This window comes from Sorghum bicolor, chromosome 9, assembly GCF_000003195.3.
Source record: "Sorghum bicolor cultivar BTx623 chromosome 9, Sorghum_bicolor_NCBIv3, whole genome shotgun sequence".
NCBI lineage: Eukaryota > Viridiplantae > Streptophyta > Magnoliopsida > Poales > Poaceae > Sorghum > Sorghum bicolor.
The window spans coordinates 3,165,626-3,189,060 of NC_012878.2; the positions used below are offsets into that span (position 1 = coordinate 3,165,626).

A 23,435-nucleotide genomic window follows, 5' to 3' on the forward strand; every position below is an offset into this window, starting at 1 on the left:
GTTCACGGCTAGTAATCCAGCCCGTCATCATCAGAATCAACCAATCCGATTTGCACCTCCCTCCCTCGCTCTTGAATCGGAATCGGCCCGACGACCCCGACTCTGTTGAAATTTTCCTCTCAATATGGGCCTTGTTTAGTTCTAAAAAAATTTGTAAAATTTTTAGATTTCCCGTTACATTGAATGCACATGTATAAAGCATTAATTAAATATAAATAAAAATAATAATTAATTGTATTTATTTGTAATTTGCGAGACGAATTTTTAAACTTAGTTAGTCTATAATTAAATAATATTTATCAAATACGAACAAAAATACTACCATACCTATTTTTTTTAAAAAAATGGAAAGTGAACAAGCCCTTGGTCTACCCTCTACCGTAGGCAGGAGCAGGAACCACGCGGCCGTCCATTCACCGCCAGCTAGACCACGTCTTCGCTGACGTGTCACGCATCGCGGCCGTCCATTCGCCGAACTCCAGCGCCCGACGGCCAGGATCTTCGAACGGCACGAGCGGGATAGCGGCCGTCGCCGGGCCAGTCAGCGCGCGCCACGTACGCCACCAAGGGGCATAACGGTAAAATCCCAAGCCAAAGCAGCGTGACGCACGAGCTTTTTCTATAACGAAAAATCTAGAAAAAAAATAAGAAAAGAAAAAATCGGACAAACGTGTGGCGTCGGCAGCCGGGCAGGTAACGAAGGTTCGTTCTCGTCGTCGCCATGGAGCTCACCGGCGCCGCGCTCCGGCGATACGCGCTGCCGTCGGCGTCACCGGTGTCCGCGAGGGTGGGGAGGAGGAGGAGGCTCCCAGCCAGGGTGGCCTGCGTCGGGGGCGGCGGAGGGTTCGCGGAGGAGGGGCACCTCAGGTACTACGAGGGGGCCCCGCGGAGGAAGGCGGTGGAGGCGGTGGCGAGGGACCTGGGCAAGCTCCGGGCCATGGGGCTCGTCGCGGGGGACGCGGCCAAGGAGAAGGTCCTCTCGGTGAGCTATCTGTTTCTCCCTCCTCTCTTCCTCGCCTTTTGTTCTTGTATTCGATTTGGGAAATGGATGAAGAATCTGCCTTGTGGTGGTGCTTGCTGCAATTAATTGGTTCCTGTGGAAGAATTCGGGTGCGCTTTGAGGATAACCATGATGATGGTATAATAAGTAATATGGTCGATTTGTTATCTGAATGGTAAAAATCCGTACGTTCTATTTGCCAACTAATTTCAGTTCCTGCTGGTAACCCAACGGTTTTTGGAACAAATTACCAGTGCATAATACTTGGACTGAACATGTGTATTTACTGCATAATACTTGGACTGAACATGTGCGTTAAGTGTTGGTAATTGATTTACTTGATAGTTTTGTGTTGCCTATGTGTGTTGATTGAAGCAATCAACTTGAGTTCTCATTTCTTTTCACCTGTGCACGCAGGAAGCCACAGATCTGCTGCTGCAAGAGCTGAGCCAGATGAAGGATGAAGAATACAAGATAAAGAAGGTAGAGAAAGAAGAGAAGGCTGCTATGAAAGCACTGAAGAAGCAGGAGGACGCGACGAAGACAGCCATTGCGATGATGAAGTGTGAAGAAGATGAGTCCTCTTCGGAGTCAAGCGAGAGCGATTGCGAGGACGAGGCGACCATGAACGTTGATCAGCGCACAATGATCTCAACAGCGGATCCTGAAGTTGTTGCATCAAGCATCTTAGCTGTCTCTGCGATGGAGTGTGATAAGGCTGCAATGAAGGCCATGAAGCAGATGGAGAAGGAACAAATGAAGGCCATGAAGAAGATGGAGAAGGCCGCGAAGAAGGCCATGAAGATGGAAAAAGAAGCAAAGAAGATGGCAATGGCTACGCTGAATGGCTGCAGGGATGAAGACGATTCCTCATGCTCATCAGAGTCCAGCGAAAGCGAATGTGAGGGGCAACTTGTCAGGATGAGCCGCTGCGCTACAATCACCACACCAGAAATGCCATCTCCAACCACAGGTCTCCCCATCATAGTTCCTCAAATTCCAGCACCTTTGGCACCGGAACCATCTCAACCTTTAGAGCCAGTAACCGCGGTGCAAGCCACCAGGGTCAGCAGCGTTGCAGTAGCTGAGACATCCACAACCAGCAGAATTGAGGTCTGCATGGGAGGCAAATGCAAGAAGGCAGGCGCACTTGCTCTTCTGCAGGAGTTCGAGAAGACTGTGGGTACTGAAGGTGCGGTTGTCGGCTGCAAATGCCTGGGGAAGTGTGGCCTAGGTCCCAACGTGCGGCTGAGGAGCGACATCTCTGCAGAAGGTTCTGCAAAGGGGAGCCCACTCTGCATCGGTGTAGGTTTTGAAGATGTTAGCACCATAGTGGCAGGTCTCTTCGGAGACGCTGATCTGGGCATGACACCCACATAGACTTAATCTTACTTCAAGAGAAGCTTCTATTCACAGATGTTGCACTGAACAAATGTATAGACTCAAGTGCAAATAATAGCTACGGCCTTGCTAGGCTGCTAGTGCTAAGTTTATGTACTATATGTCTATACTATATAGAACATGTATCATGTATGGTAATCAAAGTTTCTGATTTCTGATCCATATTGGACTGTGATTGTTTTCATGGTTTTCGTATTTGAGCATGAGAGCATCTGTTGCAAACCATCTAGGGATATATAAGGATGGTTAATGTTAGTGTTCTCCACTGTCTGGATGAAGAAATAACTGGAACTAGACAACTAGTATCCTGCAGGTGCAGTGTTTGTGTTTGAGGTTATCAGATTCATATAAGTTCTGATGCAAGCTCTTTCTCATCTTCATTACTTAATTTATCTTCTGCCCCGGCTAAAAAAGGTTAGCCGTTGCTACTTGATTTCTCTTTTATTGACTCTGGACTGTTTGTCCTGTGTTGTTTTTTCTTACTTCCGGGATAAGAGGTCTCATTCTTACGTTCCAGGTCCTAGGGCATCCGTGCGTTGCCATGGCTGCCTAAACTTTTCATGCAACAACAATAATATTGAAAAGCTTTGCTTTTGAGATCACCAGATACTAGAGTTGGCCTGATCTGAGCAACATGCTGTTTTGAACCATGTTGAGATATACTCCATGAATTGTTGATAGGAGATGCAAGTTTTTCTAGGACAACTTATGCTTAATTGTTGGTTGGAATCCGAGAGGCTGCCAACAACAGAATGGCAGTAATGCCCAACACCATCACGTAGAGGATGAATCTCACAGGTCTCTTTTTGAAAGCAAATCTCACAGGTCTCTGCATTTCACATTTGGGAATCTTAGCAAGAACACTGAAATTAGAGGGCCTGGAGAGTAGTACTGCAAATTATCGACAAAAGATCAGCACCATCAAAATCTAACATTTTTTTTCCTCAAATGACACAAAAGAGCAGTGTGTCATTTCATTAAGATAGAAAAAAGACTTGCTCGCAAAAAAAAAAGATAGAAAAAAGACAAGAGAGAGGGCATAGAACCTACTCCAAGCAAGACAAAAGTGAACTCCACTGGGAATAAGCTTATGTGGCTTCTGAACATCAACGCTGTGACACCCAGATATAGTATTCAGGCCTCAACATTGAAATGTTGTTGATAAGCACTCTTCACCATGTCCAGTAGGTTTGAGTTTTCCAATGCAGCCGCAACACGTTCTTTGTCGTTCAGTTTCTTATTTACTGCAACAAAGAATTCTGTATGCTGAGATATTCAGCCAAGCGATAGATATGGTAAATATTGGAGAAGCTGTAGAACATATACCAGCAGCTTCAGTTGCCCATCTTCATATAAGTTCTGATGCAAGCTCTTGCCCATCTTCATTACTCAATTTATCTTCTGCCCCAGCTAAAAAAAGTTAGCCGTTGCTACTTGATTTCTCTTTTATTGACTCTGGACTGTTTGTCCTCTGTTGTTTTTTCTTACTTCCGGGATAAGGGGTCTCATTCTTACGTTCAAGGTCCTAGGGCATGGGTGCGTTGCCATGGCCACCTAAAATTTTCAATGCAACAACAATAGTATTGAAAAGCTTTGCTTTTGAGATCACCAGATACTAGAGTTGGCCTGATCTGAGCAACATGCTGTTTTGAACCATGTTGAGATATACTCCATCGATTGTTGATAGGAGATGCAAGTTTTTTTTAGGACAACTTATACTTCAATTGTTGGTTGGAATCCGAGAGGCTGCCAACAACAGAATGGCAGTAATGCCCAACACCATCAGTACCACCTTGAGTCCATTCGAAAAGAGAGAATATCTAACATCTGGAGTGCACAGCCATCACGTAGAGGATGAATCTCACAGGTCTCTTTTTGAAAGCGAATCTCACAGGTCTCTGCATTTCACATTTGGGAATCTTAGCCAGAACACTGAAATAGTCATCTGCAATTAGAGGGCCTGGAGAGTAGTACTGCAAATTATTGACAAAAGATCAGCGTCATCAAAATCTAACATTTTTTTCCTCAAATGACACAAGAGAGCAGCGTGTCATTTCATTAAGATAGAAAAAAGACAAGAGAGAGGGCATAGAACCTACTCCAAGAAAGACAAAAGTGAACTCCACTGGGAATAAGCTTATGTGGCTTCTGAACATCAACGCTGTGACACCCAGATATAGTATTCAGGCCTCAACATTCAAATGTTGTTGATAAGCACTCTTCAACCATGTCCAGTAGGTTTGAGTTTTCCAATGCAGCCGCAACACGTTCTTTGTCGTTCAGTTTCTTATTTACTGCAACAAAGAATTAATTTATATGCTGAGATATTCAGCCAAGCGATAGATATGGTAACTATTGCAGAAGCTGTAGAACATATACCAGCAGCTTCAGTTGCATGTTATGTCCACCTGCAAAAGCTAAGATTCAGATGGCTGACTAAATTTTCTCAGGACATAACAAATAATACACACACATAGAGAGAGAGAGAGCGCTCACACACAACAAAGAAACAATATCCATAACATGTTGATGATTAAAAATAAAGAAAGAAAGATTCCAGATCTGACTGATTAGATTGTATTCCCACCAGTAAAAATCAAATACATTCTTATGAAATGTACAGCATATATGTACAGGGGCTACTAATTCTCTAACCATTTCAGTGACCAAGTTTTATGTGCAACAAAGGTATAATCATTTTTGTAATTCAATCTGATAAACAGACATTTGAGGCCCAGGTACCACCTCTGAAAAAGTAGTTAGCAACAATACAATCCCTAATGACAGCAGTACGCTGACATAAATGACATGCCTATCACAGATTTCTTGAACTTTCTAAACAGGTCATGATGCTAACATACCAAACCCTGATTGCTCTAGAAAAATAATATTGATAGTGTAAATCGTAACATGATAACTTTGTCTCAAGCTCTACAACGACAACAAACCTTGTAACGAGGAGGGAGACTTCGGACAAGTTTCACATGTATGCAAAGGCCAATAATAGTTGCCATGCGGCAGTGCTGCACTGTTGGGGTGAAATTAACCCTGATGCAAGGAAAAATGAATCTCAAGAGTGATCTTCAGTAATGATCCTGAATAGTACATCCAAACCAAGGAACCTAGACATATGAAAAAACTTACCTGACATGATTACTTTCATCATTCAGTGAAACTGAGTCTTCAGTTACAGCTGTTCCAGTGAGTATGGGTGCTCTGGATCCTTTATATCTCTAATATGATGTAAAGAACATTAAGGGCCACAACAAATTGGCTAAGGTATAGAACTCATAGATAAATGGAAGGAAAAAAAAAGCTTCACTGCATTTATGAAAGCGATATCATGAAGAAGGATATCGAATACTTCCAGTTGGTCGTCTATTGGCTTATGGATTATAGGATTAGTATTAATCAACCCCATAGCCATTATATTCCTATGGAATGCAATGCAGTAACCTTAGATGAGAAAGGCAAATTCCTGCAAGCAGCCAAAACAAATGAAAATGTGTTACTTAGCAACAGTATCTTGTTTGCTGCCCGTCAGAGCTGAGAGTAACCCCAGCGCCGCGGCAGCTGACCAAACGAAACACGCGTCCGATCCGGCCCATATACAACAGCATCGTTGTATGCGTGCAGCCCAGAAAAAGAAGACGGACTCAAGGCCCAAGCAACGGCGACATAAGCATAGATACGAGGAAAAAGTCCATCTACCCTCCTCCAATCTTTCTTATAATTGGAAAATTGGATTTTCTTTTTTTTTGACTCGCATAACTCTAATTCCCGTAAATCGTTTTAGAAACAGTGTTGGCTAACATGGCGCCACATTAGCGACAAGCAAGGTAAATTGAACTTTCACGATAATTTAAGGAGGTCAATTAGACTCTTAAAAAGTATAAGTAATTTTTGAATTTTTTTGAATACTTCTAGGATAAATATACATTTTAAAATACTAAAAATATGATTTAAAATTAAACATTCATAAATTTTTGCTGCGAGGTGCTAGGCATGGGAAAATCTAGAGTAAATATATACAGTAACGAAGTAGGCACAAGTTTATATTTTCAGTATATAATTTTAATTTTTCTCACCGTGTGTTCTTATCCCTTTGGACTGATACGATCCAATCCCTTCACCCCTAAGGCCTTCAACCAGTGGTGGAGCTTGACAGGAAAACAAGATCGAGTGAGCCATTTATCACTAATTTCTTACTTAATATGTATATTTATTAATGTTAATCATCAAATTAATAGCTATTTAATGGAGTTTTCAAAATTAGCAAGGAACAAGATGTACGTGTGTTACCCGTGTACTGTATAGGGGAGTGGATTTTTGTACAACCATAACCATGGACGGTGGGAAATATCTTCTCGCCGGCGTGGAACACGCCACCCCAATCAGCAACCACCCGTTCCTTTCGCACCGCTCTTTTTTTTTTCTTTTTTCTTGTGCATGCATTATATCAACTGTGTGTCCACCACACAAGTAACCTACCTCCGCCGACACGCGGGCCAGGCTTACTGGGGCCCAGCCCAATATACGGGTGAAACATCGTACGTCGACGCATCAATGCGCCTGCCGACTCGCCTCGTTGCCGTACCGAGGCCTATTCACAACTGTTACTGGTACACCGAACAAGAGTTGGCCTTGTTTACCAACAACTTGATAAAATTCACTTGTCAAAATCTTGAGTTATAGCAAGTTACTAATTTGTTTAACAAAAGAAAAAAGGTTGTGTCTCCAATAAGTTGCTATTCTCACTTGGTAAAAATAGAGGATGACAGATAGGACCCGCTCACTTGGTAAAAGAATATGTCTCTCCAACAAATTGCGCTCGGGATAGCAACTTGACAAATCTCGACAGTAGAAACCTCTGGATAGCAACTTGGGAAATTTAGCAAGTTGAGATAAGGAGTTGTTGGAGGAGGATTTTTATGCTTTTAGCAAATTTAGGCCCTGTTTAGTTCCCTGCCCAAAATTTTTTCATCCATCACATCGAATCTTTGGACACATCCATAGAACATTAAATGTACATAAAAAAATAAACTAATAACACAGTTTGGTTGAAACTCGCGAGACGAATCTTTTAAGCCTAGTTACTCTATGATTAGCCTTAGGTGCTACAGTAACCCACATGTGCTAATGACAGATTAATTATACTTAATAGATTTGTCTTTCAGTTTCATGACGAGTTATGTAATTTGTTTTTTATTAGTATCTAAAAACCCCTCACGACATCCTTCCGACACATCCGATGTGACACCCAAAAAATTTTCATCTCTAATCTAAACAGGCCCTCAGTAGGATAGCATGTTGAAATACCAAGTTGTTGGAGATGCTCAAAAAATTTTACAAAATTTTTCAGATTTCCCGTCACATCGAATCTTTAGACGCATGCATGGAGTATTAAATATAAATAAAAATAAAAACTAATTATACAGTTTGATCAAAATTGATGAGACGAATCTTTTGACCCTAATTAGTCCATGATTGGACAATATTTGTTAAATACAAACGAAAATGTCACTGTTCATATTTTGCAAAAAAATTTGGAAGTAAACAAGACCCAGAACCAGGCAGGCAAGCCCGGGCCCAGGGTGGTGATTGGACGTACTTCCTCGGTTCTTAAAAAGAGTGTCGTTGTAGGTTTTTATGCTATAAGTTTGACTCGATTTATAGAAAATATATACAATATTTATATCTCTAAATAAATTTGTTAAAAAGCTAGACTTAAAGATCTTTCTAATCATACTAATTATGTACTATAAATATTAATACTTTTTACTATATATTTAGTTAAAGTTATTCCTCGAAAAGGATACTTATTTTGAGACGCGGAGGGAGGAGTAGTATAGGGATGAGATGTCAAAAATGGTATGGATTTGGTATCTAAGTGGAAGTGAAATTTTTAAAAGTCAAATAATATATGTTTATGTGTTGTTTTTTTATAATAAAAAATAATTCATTAACTAAAGTTATAAAGCGGTTGTGTAATAAAATAATCACCATCAATCCAGCATTTCAATTTAAGATCTAAAAAGTTTAATACAAGTTAGCAGTTTGAATTTAAGAGTATAAAAAAGTGTGTATAATAAGTAAATATTTTTAGGCCTTGTTTAGATACACCCAAAAACCCAAAATTTTACAAGATTCTCCGTCACATCGAATCTTACGGCACACGCATGAAGTATTAAATATAGATAAAAAGAATAACTAATTGCACAGTTTACTTGTAAATCATGAGATGAATCTTTTAAGCCTAGTTACTCCATAATTAGACAATGTTTGTCAAATAAAAACGAAAATGCTAAAGTGTCAAAATCCCAAAACTTTTTGCATCTAAACAAGGCCTTAATTAGACAAAATTTTGTCCTCATTCTTTGTCTTGTACTAGTCTTCCACTTTGGTAGAATTCTTTTATCGGACGAACTTTCTTGTGGGCTAGACTGACTTATATTCTTTTCACTTAAACTTCTTAAAATATTCGGATTATTTTATTATAAGTGTTAGATAATCCGTTTTCAATTATTAGATAATCTATATCAGCAGATTTTACCAATCTTATATCCTACGCTGCACCGCCTATAATTAGATCCGAATTATTCATATCCATTCAGATATTAAAAATATTTATTTATATTCTTAAAATTTAGATTCAAAACAGATTGGAACAGAGAATTATTCATACCGCTCTCAACCCTTACTCCTATCTCCAACAGTTATGCAATTGGACTTTGCATTCTTGAAATTTGCCAAAAACCTTAAAAACTGCTCTCTAACAGTTTTGCATTTGACTTATGCATTTTGGCAAACTTGACATTTGATGGACAAAACTTGGCATTTTTCATAGGCACAATGATTTGGCAATTTTGATATCCCGAGAATTTTGGACTCCTTGTCGTGCCCGTACTCCCCACGTCATGGTAGTTTCCCGCGTACGAGTCCTCGCGCGCGACTATTCTCGTTCCCCCGCGCGCCTCCTCCTTTTTTCTGCGCGCCGCCTCCTTTTCTTGCAGCAACGCGAGGCTAGGAGATCCATCGCCGCCTCCTCTCCTTCCTTCATGCGACGCTACTCCAGCTAGGAGATCCATCACCCCCTCGTTTTGTTGCAGCGATGCGAGGCTAGGAGATCGATCGCAGCGACGAGAAAATTTCCCGCGAAGATGAAAGATTCCCAGACAAAATTAGTTGGGTCCACTATTTTGAGAAATGTCAAGTGAAAAATGTCAAACACTTAGAAATGAACTTATTTTTTCTTTGGCAAAATGTTTAGTGACTTGGCAAACTTCAACAAATAGCAAATTTTAATTGAATAACTGTTGTTGGAGATGCTCAGTATACGTGGACGATGCCAATCCCAGTGCCTGCCACTGCCATTGGTCCGCGCGTCTCCCTCGGCCCTCGGCTCCTCCTCTCTCTTTCCCCCTCCTCCACTTCACTTCACCCCTCTCCCTCTCCCTCTCCGCCTTGACTTCCTTCGCCACTGTCCTCTTCATCCTCCTCCTCCTCCTCCTCATCATCAATCCGCTCTTTGAAGGAATCAGGAACAAGCTACACGCAACAAGCCGCCAACAAGCAGGGTGAGTAGTCGCTTCGCTTGCTCCCTCCGCCTTCCTTACTACCGTTGACTCGCGTTCCCCTGCCTGCCTCGATCACCTAGCTCGCCGTGACCTCAGCTCCCTCCTCTGCTCCGCCTCGCCGTACGCCGTTGCCGGGTGGCCGGGTAGGGTAGGTCGTCGTCGATCTGGACGCTTGCAGTTTCCCATACTGGTACTCCTAGGATGATGCATGACTGACTGTTCATTCTGCAGTCTCTGCATATCGAGCTTGCTCCATGCGAGTGGCCGTGCCAAGTGCCAACATCCTCTCACAAATTTCTCCATCACCTACCTGTACTATTTTTTAATTTTCTGCAGGGGGATACTGACAGGATCATGGCCGGGCGCCGGCGCCGCACCGACCACCAGCTCCTGCTGCCGGCCGGCAGTAGCACTAGCACCGCCTGCCTGTGGGCTCTGTCATGCGTGCTGCTGCTGCTGCTCCGCGCGTCCGCCCACAGCGACGGCGGCCTGCTCAGGGTCGGCCTCAGCAAGCGTGGCCTCGACCAGCACGCGCTGCAGGCGGCTAAGGTCGCCAGGCAGGAGGACAGCCTCCAACACGGCCGCCTGAGGGCCTCCAGCACCGGCGACGACGTACCGCTCGTCGACTACCTCAACACCCAGTACTACGGGGTCGTCGGCCTCGGCACGCCGCCGCAGAACTTCACCGTCATCTTCGACACCGGCAGCTCCAACCTCTGGGTCCCCTCCTCCAAATGCTACTTCTCGGTGCGCGGCGTTTGTTTCTTTCTATCTATGTTCTTGGCATTCTTGGCTCGTCATATGTACATCCATATGCATCATTGCAAATACTACATCTGATGACTGATGTTTGGTTTCGTTGCAATGTTCTCATCACTGCAGATAGCGTGCTACCTCCACCCCAGATACAAGTCCGCCAAGTCTAGCACTTACAAGAAGGATGGTACATATATATTTGTGTCCAGGCCTCATCATATCTTCTTCTTCTTCTTCTTCTTTTTAAAAAAGAAAACAATTTATGTTTTGTGGGTAGTTCAAAGACTATCACTAAATGCCTCTACTCTTTCTTGGTCAAATTGTTCAGGAGAGACTTGCAAAATCACCTATGGCTCTGGTTCAATTGCTGGATTCTTCAGCTACGACGACGTGCTGGTTGGAGACCTTACTGTCAAAAGCCAGGTAAATCTGATGCTACTAACATCACCGGCCTCCAGTGTTGACATTCACGCGCGTGCGCGGGACTGTATCTCTAACGCTGCAGATCAATCTACCCATTTCAGAAGTTCATCGAGACGACGCGTGAATCCAGCATCACGTTTATAATTGGCAAGTTTGATGGCATTCTTGGTCTTGGATACCCTGACATCTCCGTCGGTAAAGCTCCTCCGATCTGGTATGTAGTCTTGGTGTACCAAATCACTGGCCTTGGTTTGCCTGTGCTGCCATTTAACAGGTGACCTGTTTTTTTTCTCCTTGCCAGGCAGAGCATGCAAGAGCAGAACCTGCTTGCGGAAGATGTTTTCTCCTTCTGGCTTAACCGGAACGCTGATGCGGAATCTGGTGGCGAGCTTGTGTTTGGTGGTGTCGACCCTGATCACTTCAAGGGAAGCCACACCTATGTTCCTGTTTCCACCAAGGGTTACTGGCAGTTCAACATGGGTGATCTTCTCATTGATGGCCAGTCCACTGGTTTCTGCGCCAAGGGCTGTGCCGCTATTGTCGACTCTGGGACTTCTTTGCTGGGCGGTCCAACGGTATGTCTCTCCATTCTGATGATCCTGAATTTCTCTGTATTTTGCTTCATCATAGGCACTGGGATTGCAAAACTTGAGCTGATTTGGAGTCAGTCATCAGTAGATTAATTACTACTAGAATTGAGGTAGATGCTAGAGCTACACTATTTACTTATGTAACACCGTTAAGACTATTGGTAATCGCCAGCTTGAGTCAACACAGAATTGGATAAGGTCCCTTGGTACTGAATGAATGGGAGTACAACTTTTGGAATATGCCATGACTAAAGCCTTGTCTCATGTTTTTTTGCAGACTATAATTGCCCAAGTGAACGAAGCAATTGGGGCTGCTGGAATTATCAGCCAAGAATGCAAAGAAGTTGTGAGCCAGTATGGAGAGATGATCCTCGAACTGCTCATAGCACAGGTTTGCTAGTTTCTGCATTTCTTATCTTTCATCAGACTTCTCACTGTGGAACGGGCGTTATAGATGATTGTGCGCTGTTAAACTTGTTTTGAACTCCAGTAATTTGGTAATGCTTTGACACTGCAGACAGATCCAGAGAGAGTGTGCAGCCAGGTTGGTCTGTGTCTGTTTGATGGCGCTCAATCTGTCAGGTGAGCCTATTATTATTGCAGATTACCAGACCATCGTACAGTTGTGATATACACCAAAAATGCTTTTTCCATGTTGTTGCATGTTCTTTTAATGATGTGATAAATGTTTGTACTGGAAACTATTTTCTTCTTAATAGCAATGATACACAAATCCTTTGCGTATTCGAGAAAAAAAATGATGTGATAAATTATCATGCAAAATTTTCTGCAGCAAGGGAATTGAATCTGTTGTTGGCAAAGAAAACCTGGGCTCAGATGTTATGTGCTCAGCCTGTGAGATGGCTGTTGTGTGGATAGAGAATCAGCTCCGTGAGAACAAAACGAAGGAGCTGATATTGCAATATGCTAACCAGGTTACCAAATTAATGATGATTTACTGTGGATTTTCTTTTTGTCATTTGTTTATAATTATATAATTTGTGACAAGGTTCTGCTTGTGTTCCAGCTATGTGAGCGTCTACCAAGCCCCAGCGGAGAATCAACTGTCAGCTGCGAGGATATCTCAACGATGCCCAATCTTGCATTCACCATTGCAAACAAAACCTTCACCCTAACACCAGAGCAGGTGCTTTTCAGTAGCCCATCATATATCATTTTTCAACTTATAATAACATTTTTTTTCATTTTATAAAATAAAGTAGCCAATTTTTTCAGCAAATGATGCTATCGATAAATGATTAATCAAATTTACTGAACATTTTGTAAACAAGATATATATTAGTAGGCTAAAACATTTTATACTTGATGTTTATTATTAGTAGGCTCGAACATTTTATACTTGATGTTTATTAGAAGGAATCTATCCTAGTTAAGAAGGATCCAGTGTTGGGCAGTTAGTAACTCAACATTTGAGGGCAACGATTTTTAAGTCTTGAAGTGACATGATTAGTAATTGACATTTGGAACCGAAAAATGCCTAGGAGATGTATTGAAGATAAATTTATAACTCTACATGGTTTGAAGTGAAGTCGTTCTAGTTCACCTCAAGTTCCTTCTTTATAATTTTATTAGACAATCATTCCTGCAATTGTGTACACCCCTCAAACCTTGTGAAACATGTGTTGCAGTACATCGTGAAGCTGGAGCAAGGAGGCCAAACTGTCTGCATCAGTGGCTTCATGGCATATGACGTCCCACCACCGCGTGGTCCTCTCTGGTATGGAACATTGGAACATGGCATTGCTTCATTACCTTGATATTTTTCTTCTACCCCATCTCAGTCTGAGAGCTTGCATACGAACAATTTCAGGATTCTTGGGGATGTCTTCATGGGAGCTTACCACACGGTGTTCGACTTCGGCAACGACAGGATTGGCTTCGCGGAATCTGCATGAGGAGTGTGGCTCTTCATGAAAATATCCTATATATATCAGGGATGTGTAGTTTCTCTATCCCCTACGTGCAGACAGCACGCCGCAAATAAATGGATGGCCAAAAATGCTGAAACTGAAAACGTGAACAGAGCTTTCTTTCTGGAGAAAAGCAAGTGGATGCTCGAAGACATGTATGCTTGAAGTTGAAGAGCAAATGTTTGGACAGGGCTTTCTTGAAAACTGTTTGTTCATGGTAGTACAATTTATCACATGTAAAATAATTTATGGATTGCCTTTGAACTGATGAGCATGTATAAATGCAATCTTGTTTCAGTAGGATAGCTCTTGCCTTCTTGGATATGGATTGAATTATAGTTGCACAGGGTGTCAAAGTGGGCTATTCTTAAGAATAGAGAGACAACATGGGCTGGGCCTGAACAATGATGCCATTTATAAGCCTGGCATGAGAGACAACAATAGGTGTATATTTATTAATTAAGTGTACCTTTTTTTAAAGCAACAGTAGGGGAAATCCCCGGCTCTTTATATCTATATCTATACCTACTAATAAAGAGCCAAAATTTCAGTTTGCCTCAATATTTTCTTCCGTCTCCTGTCCCCGTTCGTTTGGTTTCGGCGGTGGCCTCCTCCGTCCAAGTTTGTAGAAGAGAAAAAAAAAATAAAAAATTTTCTAGGGTTCCCGGTGGCCTCCTCCGTCCAAGTTTGTAGAAGAGAAAAAAAATAAAAAATTTTCTAGGGTTCCCAATGCAAAATCTTCAATTCCTTGGATGGCCTCTACCCGTCGGTCATGGTCAACAGTCTGGAATCGGTACAATGGAAGAAAAAAAAAAGTTTTCATATGGGTCCCAATGTAAAATCTTCAATTTATTTTTCTTTTATTCTTTAAATCGGCTAAAAATTGATAAATACGTAGTAATTCATAAAAAATTATAAAATAAATTTTGTTCAGCTTCACATAAAAATTATAAAATAAATTTTGTTCAGCTTCACATATGTAGATCCATACAGTAAACAAAAAATATCACAAATTTTAGTACACTTTTTTTTGTTGGAAATGTTTGCCTATGCTTTTTAGTGTAAAATTAAAATTGTAGTTATCTTGCTCCAATTATTATAAAAATTTTATGGTAGCCTATTTAATGTGATGCTGGATTCATATTTCATAACAATCCTAATCTAAATAAAAAAATCAGCTGAAAATTAATAAATGCGTAGTAATTCATAGAAAAATCTAAAAAATATAAAACAAATTTTGTTCACCTCCACATATGTAGATCCATGCAGTAAACAAAAATATCACAAATTTTAGTACACTTTTTTTGTTGGAAATGTTTGCCTATGCTTTTTAGTGTAAAATTAAAATTGTAGTTATCTTGCTCCAATTATTATAAAAATTTTATGGTAGCCTATTTAATGTGATGCTTGATTCATATTTCATAGCAATCCTAATCTAAATAAAAAATAATGCTAGCATCAAACTTCTCATGTTTTAATATAATACTGAAGTATATTAAGACGTAATATTAGAGTGAGATAAGGTTTAACTAATTTCTATTTTTATTATTAAATAAATATGTCTTCAAGCTACATATTATTGTAAATATTAACTATCTAATACCATAGATGTTATTGTTATCAATAAAATAAATTATGGACTTTAAATTTTATAAAAAGGATAAATATAAATAGATATGTAACATTATGTCATCACTTTCTAGGGTCATTTGATGTTTTTCTTCCGCTGCAACGCACGGGCATATTTGCTAGTGTAGTAATAAAAAGGTAAAATAAAGTTAAGAAATACAATCACCAGGAAAGAAACAAAGAGCAAAATAGAAGAAAAAAGAACAGACCTACATCAGGAATCTGTAATTAGGGTCATTGTTGCCAAAACTGTGATCCAGCAGAGAACTTTTTTTTTTCTAGCAAGGGATAGTGCCCTTCTTGCCATCAACATACACCTTTTGTAAGAACGGGGAATCGAACTTTGGGCTTGTAGGTTGCGCTTCTTGCATTCCTACTATTGCACCACGTTTACAACATGGTCTCCCATGGATATTTGGCAAACAAAGTTACCAATGAGGATAAAAATCTTTATGTGGTACTTAAGGAGAGGAGTAACTCTAACTAAAGATAATTTAGTTAGGAGGAATTGGCATGGAGACAAATCGTGTTGTCTCTGTCATCTTCCAGAAACGATTCAACATCTTTTTTTTTGATTGCTTCTACGCTAAATTTCTGTGGCGCTCTATTCATATTCTTTACGGTATTGTTCCACCCACTAGTACCAGTGATTTGTTCGAGTCTTGGTCCAAACAAGGAAATAAAAAATTAAATACGTTGTTATTAACAGCGGCAACAGCTTTATTGTGGGCTATATGGATATCACAGAATGAAATAGTTTTTGATAAATGCAAACCTAAATCCTTTTTGCAGGTACTCTTCAGAGGAACTCACTGGCTGCGCCTATGGGCGAGCTTGCAGCGGCTTGAAGGCCTGAAAGATCAGCTCGTCACAGTAGCAGTTCATCTAGAGACGTCGGCTCTAGAGTTTTTTAGTTCCAATGGTTGGCTTGCACACAGACATGTTGGTGTCGTTTAGTCAAAAACTTTTTCTTTTTTCCGGTGATCTTTTGTCCGGCTGTTTTGCTCAGCCAAACTTGAGATAGTTTCTCGTTGTAATAATTGGTCGTTTCTCGTTGTAATAATTGGTCTCATTCTATTTTCAGATAGATGAAGCCGGATTTTTATCCTTTATCTAAAAAAATGTAAATGGTGCTGGAAGTTGGAACATGAGAAAGACATTTGGCAAGACATAATTGTAGCCTAACAATTGAGAATTCATCCTATATTGGGTCCATTTTGTCGGTCACACTTTATCCTAAACCCTTAGGGGGAAAACATCCTCTGCCCTAGGGAAAAGATGCACAATAGACATATGAGATGAAATATATTCTCAACGTCAAAAGATAAATAGTCGGTCATCCAGACCTGTTTAGTCTGCATTTAAACAGAGTTCAATGGTCTTGTAAAGTACCATTAAATATACATATTATGTATGTAAAATTCAAATATACAAGAAAGTATTCAAATTTATGTATGTAAAAAAATATGTAACCTAGCAAATAAAATATTTTGGAAAGGAAACTAAATCACACTCTAACTTATATTTGTGATGCTAATGAGTTGAGTGCCAATGTGTTAGTTATAGTTCTCCTATTGACTAAATGATGAATTAGCAACTATTTAGCCCATTTAATCACACTTAACTCTATTCCATTTGGACCATTTTAGATGGTTAAATGGCAACCATCTAATGGACATTTTAGACCGTAAATGACATAGTCAACCTTTGTTTACCATTTGACTATTAAGGTGAATAGAGCATGTGATCAACTACAACTGTAGTTATAAATTTTTGGTACTCTACAAAATAGTTTCAAATAAAAAACTTAGCAACTACAAAGTTGTACTCCCTCCATCCATTTATCGGAGTCATCTTATCGGAAACAAATTCTCCAAGAGTCGGAGTCATCTAAGCTAGGGACCACTATTTTCACTTTTTTCTAAGTACATGCAGCTCCTCTAATTGGTCTAATTAATTCAACCGTCTACATACAGCTCCTTTCACTAGCCGAATTAATTTCTCCTTGGGTATTTTTTCATTGGTAATTTAGCGCATGACCCTAAAATGACTCCGAAATGGATGGAGGGAGTATATCACATCGAGCACTACAATTTCTGGTATAAAATTTGTTTTTATTTGAGTTCAGATAAAAAAGTTACGAATTTTTTCATACAACTATTTGCAGGGGCAGGCCTTCTTAAGCGTGCGGCCTCTATCAATTTCTAGAGGCGGACACTTAGAACGCCGGTATCTGTTAGTAGTCATTTTTAAGGCAGGCATCTTATTAGAAGTTGTCTCAGTGAATTAACAATTTGGTAACAGTCAATTAACAGAAGCAGTTAATTTAGAATACCATGCCTGTAAAAGTTATTAACAAAAGGCGGACATTTGCTTGGAGCCTGTCATATGCCTCTACAAGTTATTAACAAAAAAGGCGGACATTTGCTTGGAGCCGGCTTAACTATTTACAGAGGCGGATCCACAGAATGCACACCTCTGTTAATAGGGATGAATGTCTTCTAAAATCCTTTAATATTTCGTAGTGCTATATGGTGGTATATAGCATTGTTATGTATAGTACTGGAATAGATTGTGAAACGTGGACGCTCTTCCTTTAGGACATCTAATTAATAATGGTTGGATTATGCGCTTATGCATAGTACTGTAATAGATTGTGAAACGTGTAGCTAGTGCTGTTTCCCCAACTAACTGCAGAAAGAATGTACAGAAGGTGTGAAAAATCAAATTGCCTCTATAAAAATCTCAATTATAATCCATTTACAAAATTACAACTCTACAACGTATATAAGAGGGCTCTATGGTATACATGCATTACGTGTACAAACTACAAAGCCGATGCATGTGTATATGGATGTATCCACAGATGGATCGAGAGGTGCATGAGCTAGCTTGATTCCAATAATGTCATTGCCGGCTGTCATGAAGTCTTTGTAAAAGTGCATGCAATGCATTCTCACGTGCTCCGGCCGCCGCCGCCGTGGCAGGCTCAATGCCAACGCTACCGTTGCTACCATCTCCGGCGTCAGCGGCGCCGCTCCGGGGAACCGGTGGCTCTGCGCCTCCCGCCATGATCGTCGAGAGGGCGGCCGCCACGACCGTGGTGAAGTTGGGGTCGTTAGTGATCGCAGCAGTCATGGTCTCCAGCGCCGACCGGTTGCTGCCGTCCAAACCAAACAGCGTCGTCGCCGCCGGTGGCTGTGGCGGCGGCACCGGCCTGTGCCCAGCGGCAGCAGTGAAGCCGTACATCGGGAACGGCGTCATCGTGGGGACAGGCGGCGGCATCAGCTGGCGCTGCTGGAGCAGGCCCGCGGCAGCCGCAGCCGCCGCCGCCGCCCCCGGCGACGGCGCGTGCGTGAGGTCGAGGGTGATGGTCGGGAACGGCGCGGAGGCGGACAGCGTGGCGCCGGCCATGGCGGACGCGTAGGGGTGGTGGTACTGGAATAGCGGCGCCGGGGCGGCGACGTGGTGGCCGGCGAAGAGCGCGCCCACGTCGCGGCTGACGGCCGGGCCCGAGAGGAGCATGGCCGCCGCGGCGGAGGTCGTCTTGGCCATCGCGGCCGCCGCCGGTGGCAGCTGGTGGTTGTGCGTGCCCTCGTACGTGGTGATCAGCACCGCCTTGTCCTCCGCGCACCGTTGTACCTGCGCACATATATACATATATATATATATATATGCATCGCACGCACACGTGTGTCGGTGTGTGCCCATTAGTTACTGATGACGTATGCTCATTTCTTTCATGCTGCATGCATGCAGATGCAGGCATCTGATCTCTAAAAACTAGCAGCATTATTAAATAATAAAGTTGTTAAAGGCAACAAACACGTAAGGGAAAATATTTTAAAGCCGTCTGGTGAGATGTCACAATCTGTGAACAGTTTGATCTATTTATAAAATGTTCATTGGGACAGGTAAGGCAAAGATGGGGAGATATATAGCTAGGTAGGTTCAAATCAATAACGTATGCAAGCGTGCAGGCTGCAACACTAGCATATAGTATGTTCACATTAAAATGTCATCTCTATCATAGGATAATGTCGTCATCAGGGGTTGCAAAGGTATATTCAAATGTACTTGCAGCTGGTTTGTTGGGTGTATGTGTGTGCGTTTTCAAATGCCATATTTGACTATATATATCCAAATATTGAAATGCAAAGAAAGTACTACACATGTGTTTGAATTTGTGGAGCACGCAACGTATCAGACATTCGGACCACGGCATATAATAATACACCATGGCGATCATTTGCTTGTTTATTAGCTAAGTGCATACATGTTGCATTATATACCTACAGGTCGTAGTAAGTATAGTAGTCCCCCTTCAATTCAAATCAAGTACACGCAGCCTTTTGTTTGGCATTTCCTTGACCAATAGCTAGGAAAAACCTGTCCTAGCATGTGATGGACCAGTCCTTTTGAATATAAGCCAGCGGAAGAATGCACAGTATCGTAACGATTCTGTCTTTCGTTCTAAATTGCAAATTGTTATGGTTTCTTTCGTAGAAAAAAATAGCCCGCTATTTCTGCCGCTATAGTTCGAAATAGCTTGAAAAAAATTATACCACCATTTACGTTTATGTACAATTTTGCTACTATTTTACCGCTAAAGTACGCTAATTACGGTGTAACACCTTGGCCTTAGCTCGTTATTTAAAACATGAGTTTCTTTTTTATATACATAACTTTTAATATGCATCTAAACATAAAACGCGCGCGTAAGAAATGTTATGTACAATATATCTATAAAAGCTAAAAAAAATTATAATTTGAAATGTAGAGAGTATTTACGAAGTAGCAACCGCGATATGCATAGATAATAGATTGTTAGTGCAATATATACCTGCTTCCTGACTGGGCATCCTGTGGCCATTGTGCAGCGGTAGTAAGCTCTGGGGCATGGGTTACCCTTGGCCATCTTCTGCCCATACTTCCTCCATTGGCATCCATCGCTGATCTACACACACATGAATATGAACATATCCCAAACAAAGATTCGTTCAAAATTTGAGAAAGAGTGCATGTGAATTTCAGTCTTTTCAATCCACACTCATATATACATGTATTCTATTTGCTGACAGCAGCAACATAAATCTGTATCTGCAAATCTTAGTACGTACCATTGGGGCCTCGGACCGTGCGCGCACGGACACTCTTGCCCGCCGCAAAGGCGCCTCCGCCGCCGCCGCCGGTGACCGGTCGACGTTCTCGCCGCGCTCAGGCGTCTTCATCCCATCGTTTTGATCCGCTTCGCCGCCATTTCCTCCGCTGCCATCGTCTGAATCGCCCCTGTCACCGCTGAACGCCGGCGGGGCCGCTTCTCCTGCTATCGCCGGAGCAACGCGGCCGGCGTGGTCCATGAACTGTACTCCCGTCGTCGTTGCCGCCGGTAGCATCGGGTTCGCTGCGCCGCCACTGCAGGCCTGCATCGATTGATCCATCGACCATCGTATCACTTGCCATGAACTACTCGTGCTAATTAATTGCTTGACAGCAGCACGTAGACAAGAGTTAGTTATAAGAGTAAGAAAATGGTGCGTATGAAAGCACCCGGAATTCGGAAATGCATGCATATGGGGGCAGTGCAATGTGTCCCCCAATGTAACGTTGACATGAATGAACATGCTAACTACTGTTAGTAATTAAGTGAGGCTTTGCTGTCAAGCTTAGTTTGTGTTTGCACGGCAAGCTGCTTTCGATGGCGAGATCTACTTATATACATCTATATCTATATCTATGCACTACATCTATACTTACCTAATTCTTTCTTCCGTCTTTTACTATTTCTTAAAATACCATTCACTTGCTCCTCAAGACTTACGACTCATAATCATACGAGTTAGAACAACTCGTATCTATCGATGATATATGGAGTCTGATTCTAAGACATATATATTAGGTTCTATAGCACAGTTATATATGTACTCTGTATATAGTATAGGCTTTTGAGGGTGCACACATGGATGGAGACAGTTCTTTCCAATCCAAATTATCAATGCAAATGCATGGGCGATAATCGACGTACATAGATTTGATTAGCCACCTAAAATCATCAGGTGTCCAAATTTTTCTTGGGGATGTTAATGCTTATTAATTGATAGTTGAGCACAAGAATCTCAATAGAAAGGAGCTTGCATTTCAATTCAATACGGTAAACACTATAGCAAGTGGTCACGGAAATTAAATGAGGTGCCCATCTGAACCACTGAAGAGAAAATAGTTGTGTTGTTCACATATGTCTTGGGATCTGCTGGGTATGCAATGCATTATATTTGGGTCTAACTTGAGGAAATGCTAGCTTTTAAAATGTATAATTTCTAAAATTCCATCAATCATTAATTGGTCTAACATCGTTATATATGACATTTCTTGGTTAATTACACACACATATATAAAGGAGAATACATATATTAGAACAAGACCGACCTAATTTGAGGAATCAAATGGATCCAGAAAAGAAAATATGAGTCAAATAGATAGGCAGGGTGTCAGATTGGAATTAATAATTAGCCTATTTATATATACTCAATAATTTAAATGTAATATTCTATCAGCGGGTTTGTAGGAACGATCAATTTAAAAATTTGTGTGCATGAAGTGAATAAAGTATGAGTAGTAGTCTCGCTTTGCTGGCTGCTCCATTCACGAGGTAGGATAGGAGTTTTTTTTTTCTCTTCGATTATATATAATAGTAAACACAGAGATATTCAGGAGATCTTTAAATCATATCTTTTTGATAACAAGACAAGTACAACGTTGACTATGTAGTAGGCTCCAATTAAGACGCGTAGCCATTTCTTTTCAACAAAGTTTGAAGTTTGAACACGAAGAATCAAGCTAGGCACCCAATTAATTAGCTATCTAGTCTAGTTTATCATACCTGTTGCTGCTGCTGCTGAGCCTGGGCTTGGATGAGCTGATGGTAGAGTGCGCCGTAGCTGCGGGTGAGCTCCTCCAGCATCCGCCGCAGCCGCCGGTTCTCCTCGCTGGCCTGCCGGAGCTCCCCCTCCACCGCCGCCGTCGCCGCCACATCCACCTACTCCATCGATCACATGCATGTGTGTTCGTAAGAGGCCGGATCAATATAAGTTCTGAACGTGTGGAAGAATTAATGAACAGGATCAGACGAAGCTTACTATTGGTACCTCTGTATCACGACCACTCGCCGTACCCTCGCCGCCGTCGACTGCTGCTGGCGTCGCCGCCGCCGCCGCCGCCCTGGTGGTCAGCAGGTCAAGTGCAGTCTGCGCCGGCACGAAACATGTATATATGTATATACAGATTAAAGAACGTACACGCGCGCACAACAGCACAAAGGATGATCAAGTAAATTAAAGTGTATATACTATAATGGCTATATATATATCTTAATTGCAAGCACAGGCTGCACAGCCACAGACATCAATTAATCGATCTCAATCAAGCTCGCAATCTCGATCTCGATCTCGATCTCGACGGGAGACTTACGTTGACCGTGGTGTTATGGCAACCGCGTGCCAGTGCTCCTGCGGCGGCCTCCTCTCGATCCCCATCGTCGTCGTCGTCGGTCCTGCGGCGAGCGGCACCGCCGGCGGTGGAGAAGAAGTCCACCTCCTTGATCTCGCTCCTGCGCCCGCCGCCTCCGCCGCCACCGTGACCGAAAGCCGCCGCCTGCGGCCTGTCCCCGTGCTCGGCCAAGGCCATCATCATCTCCTCTTCCTCCTCTTGCTTCTCCTTGCTCCGCTGCTGCTGCTGCTGCTTCGGCACCAAGTCCATGGATGGTGGGGTTGGAGCGAGAGGGTATCAACCCAGGTAATGGAGACGAAGAGACGGCTATATACAGCTTGTGACGACCTGCAGTGCCGTACGAGCTAGAGAGAGAAAAAAAGAGGAGAGAGAGAGATGTCCAACTATGCAAGCTACTACAGAGAGGAGAAGAAGGAATGAAGAAGCTGGAAACGTGGAACGGAAAGACCTGTAGTATTTTCGTTTGTATTTAAATAATTTTAAATATCCCGCTATAGCTGCCGCTATAGCTCGCTATAGCCTTTTGAGGCAAAGTGCTGCTATTTGTGTTCATGTACAATTTAGCCGCTATATTCCGCTATAGTCCGATTTAGCTCCGCTATTAGCTGTTTTAGACATGAAC

The 23,435-nt window shown here is 41.9% G+C and overlaps 3 protein-coding genes and 1 pseudogene across 9 annotated transcripts; 2 read left to right on the plus strand and 2 right to left on the minus strand.

Annotated features, from left to right (window-relative positions):
• Window positions 639-2,563, plus strand: LOC8071290 (diacylglycerol O-acyltransferase 3, cytosolic). Its single transcript, XM_002439196.2, has 2 exons — window positions 639-982; window positions 1,418-2,563. The coding sequence occupies exons 1-2, from the start codon at window positions 722-724 to the stop codon at window positions 2,378-2,380; spliced, it is 1,224 nt and encodes a 407-aa protein (XP_002439241.1). The 5' UTR covers window positions 639-721; the 3' UTR covers window positions 2,381-2,563.
• On the minus strand, window positions 4,527-5,822 carry LOC110430247 (annotated as a pseudogene).
• LOC110430277 (aspartic proteinase-like) lies at window positions 9,770-14,000 on the plus strand. 6 transcript variants are annotated; one of them, XM_021447662.1, is made up of 13 exons: window positions 9,814-9,978; window positions 10,059-10,126; window positions 10,315-10,725; window positions 10,861-10,921; window positions 11,063-11,157; window positions 11,259-11,371; window positions 11,459-11,732; window positions 12,025-12,138; window positions 12,265-12,329; window positions 12,541-12,682; window positions 12,775-12,894; window positions 13,397-13,485; window positions 13,579-14,000. In XM_021447662.1, exons 3-13 carry the CDS (start codon window positions 10,333-10,335, stop codon window positions 13,661-13,663), a joined length of 1,551 nt encoding a protein of 516 aa, XP_021303337.1. In that variant the 5' UTR covers window positions 9,814-9,978; window positions 10,059-10,126; window positions 10,315-10,332; the 3' UTR covers window positions 13,664-14,000. The 6 variants fall into 6 exon arrangements, with proteins under 6 accessions (XP_021303336.1, XP_021303337.1, XP_021303338.1 ...); XM_021447663.1 differs by having other exon boundaries at window positions 10,059-10,121; XM_021447666.1 differs by having other exon boundaries at window positions 9,870-9,978; window positions 10,059-10,168.
• LOC8068198 (probable WRKY transcription factor 31) lies at window positions 18,022-23,233 on the minus strand. Of its 2 annotated transcripts, none has more exons than XM_002440505.2 (6): window positions 22,775-23,233; window positions 22,444-22,551; window positions 22,188-22,343; window positions 20,428-20,730; window positions 20,151-20,264; window positions 18,022-18,949 (listed from the first exon to the last, which is right to left on the minus strand). In XM_002440505.2, exons 1-6 carry the CDS (start codon window positions 23,060-23,062, stop codon window positions 18,215-18,217), a joined length of 1,704 nt encoding a protein of 567 aa, XP_002440550.2. In that variant the 5' UTR covers window positions 23,063-23,233; the 3' UTR covers window positions 18,022-18,214. The 2 variants fall into 2 exon arrangements, with proteins under 2 accessions (XP_002440550.2, XP_021304147.1); XM_021448472.1 differs by having other exon boundaries at window positions 22,453-22,551; window positions 22,775-23,232.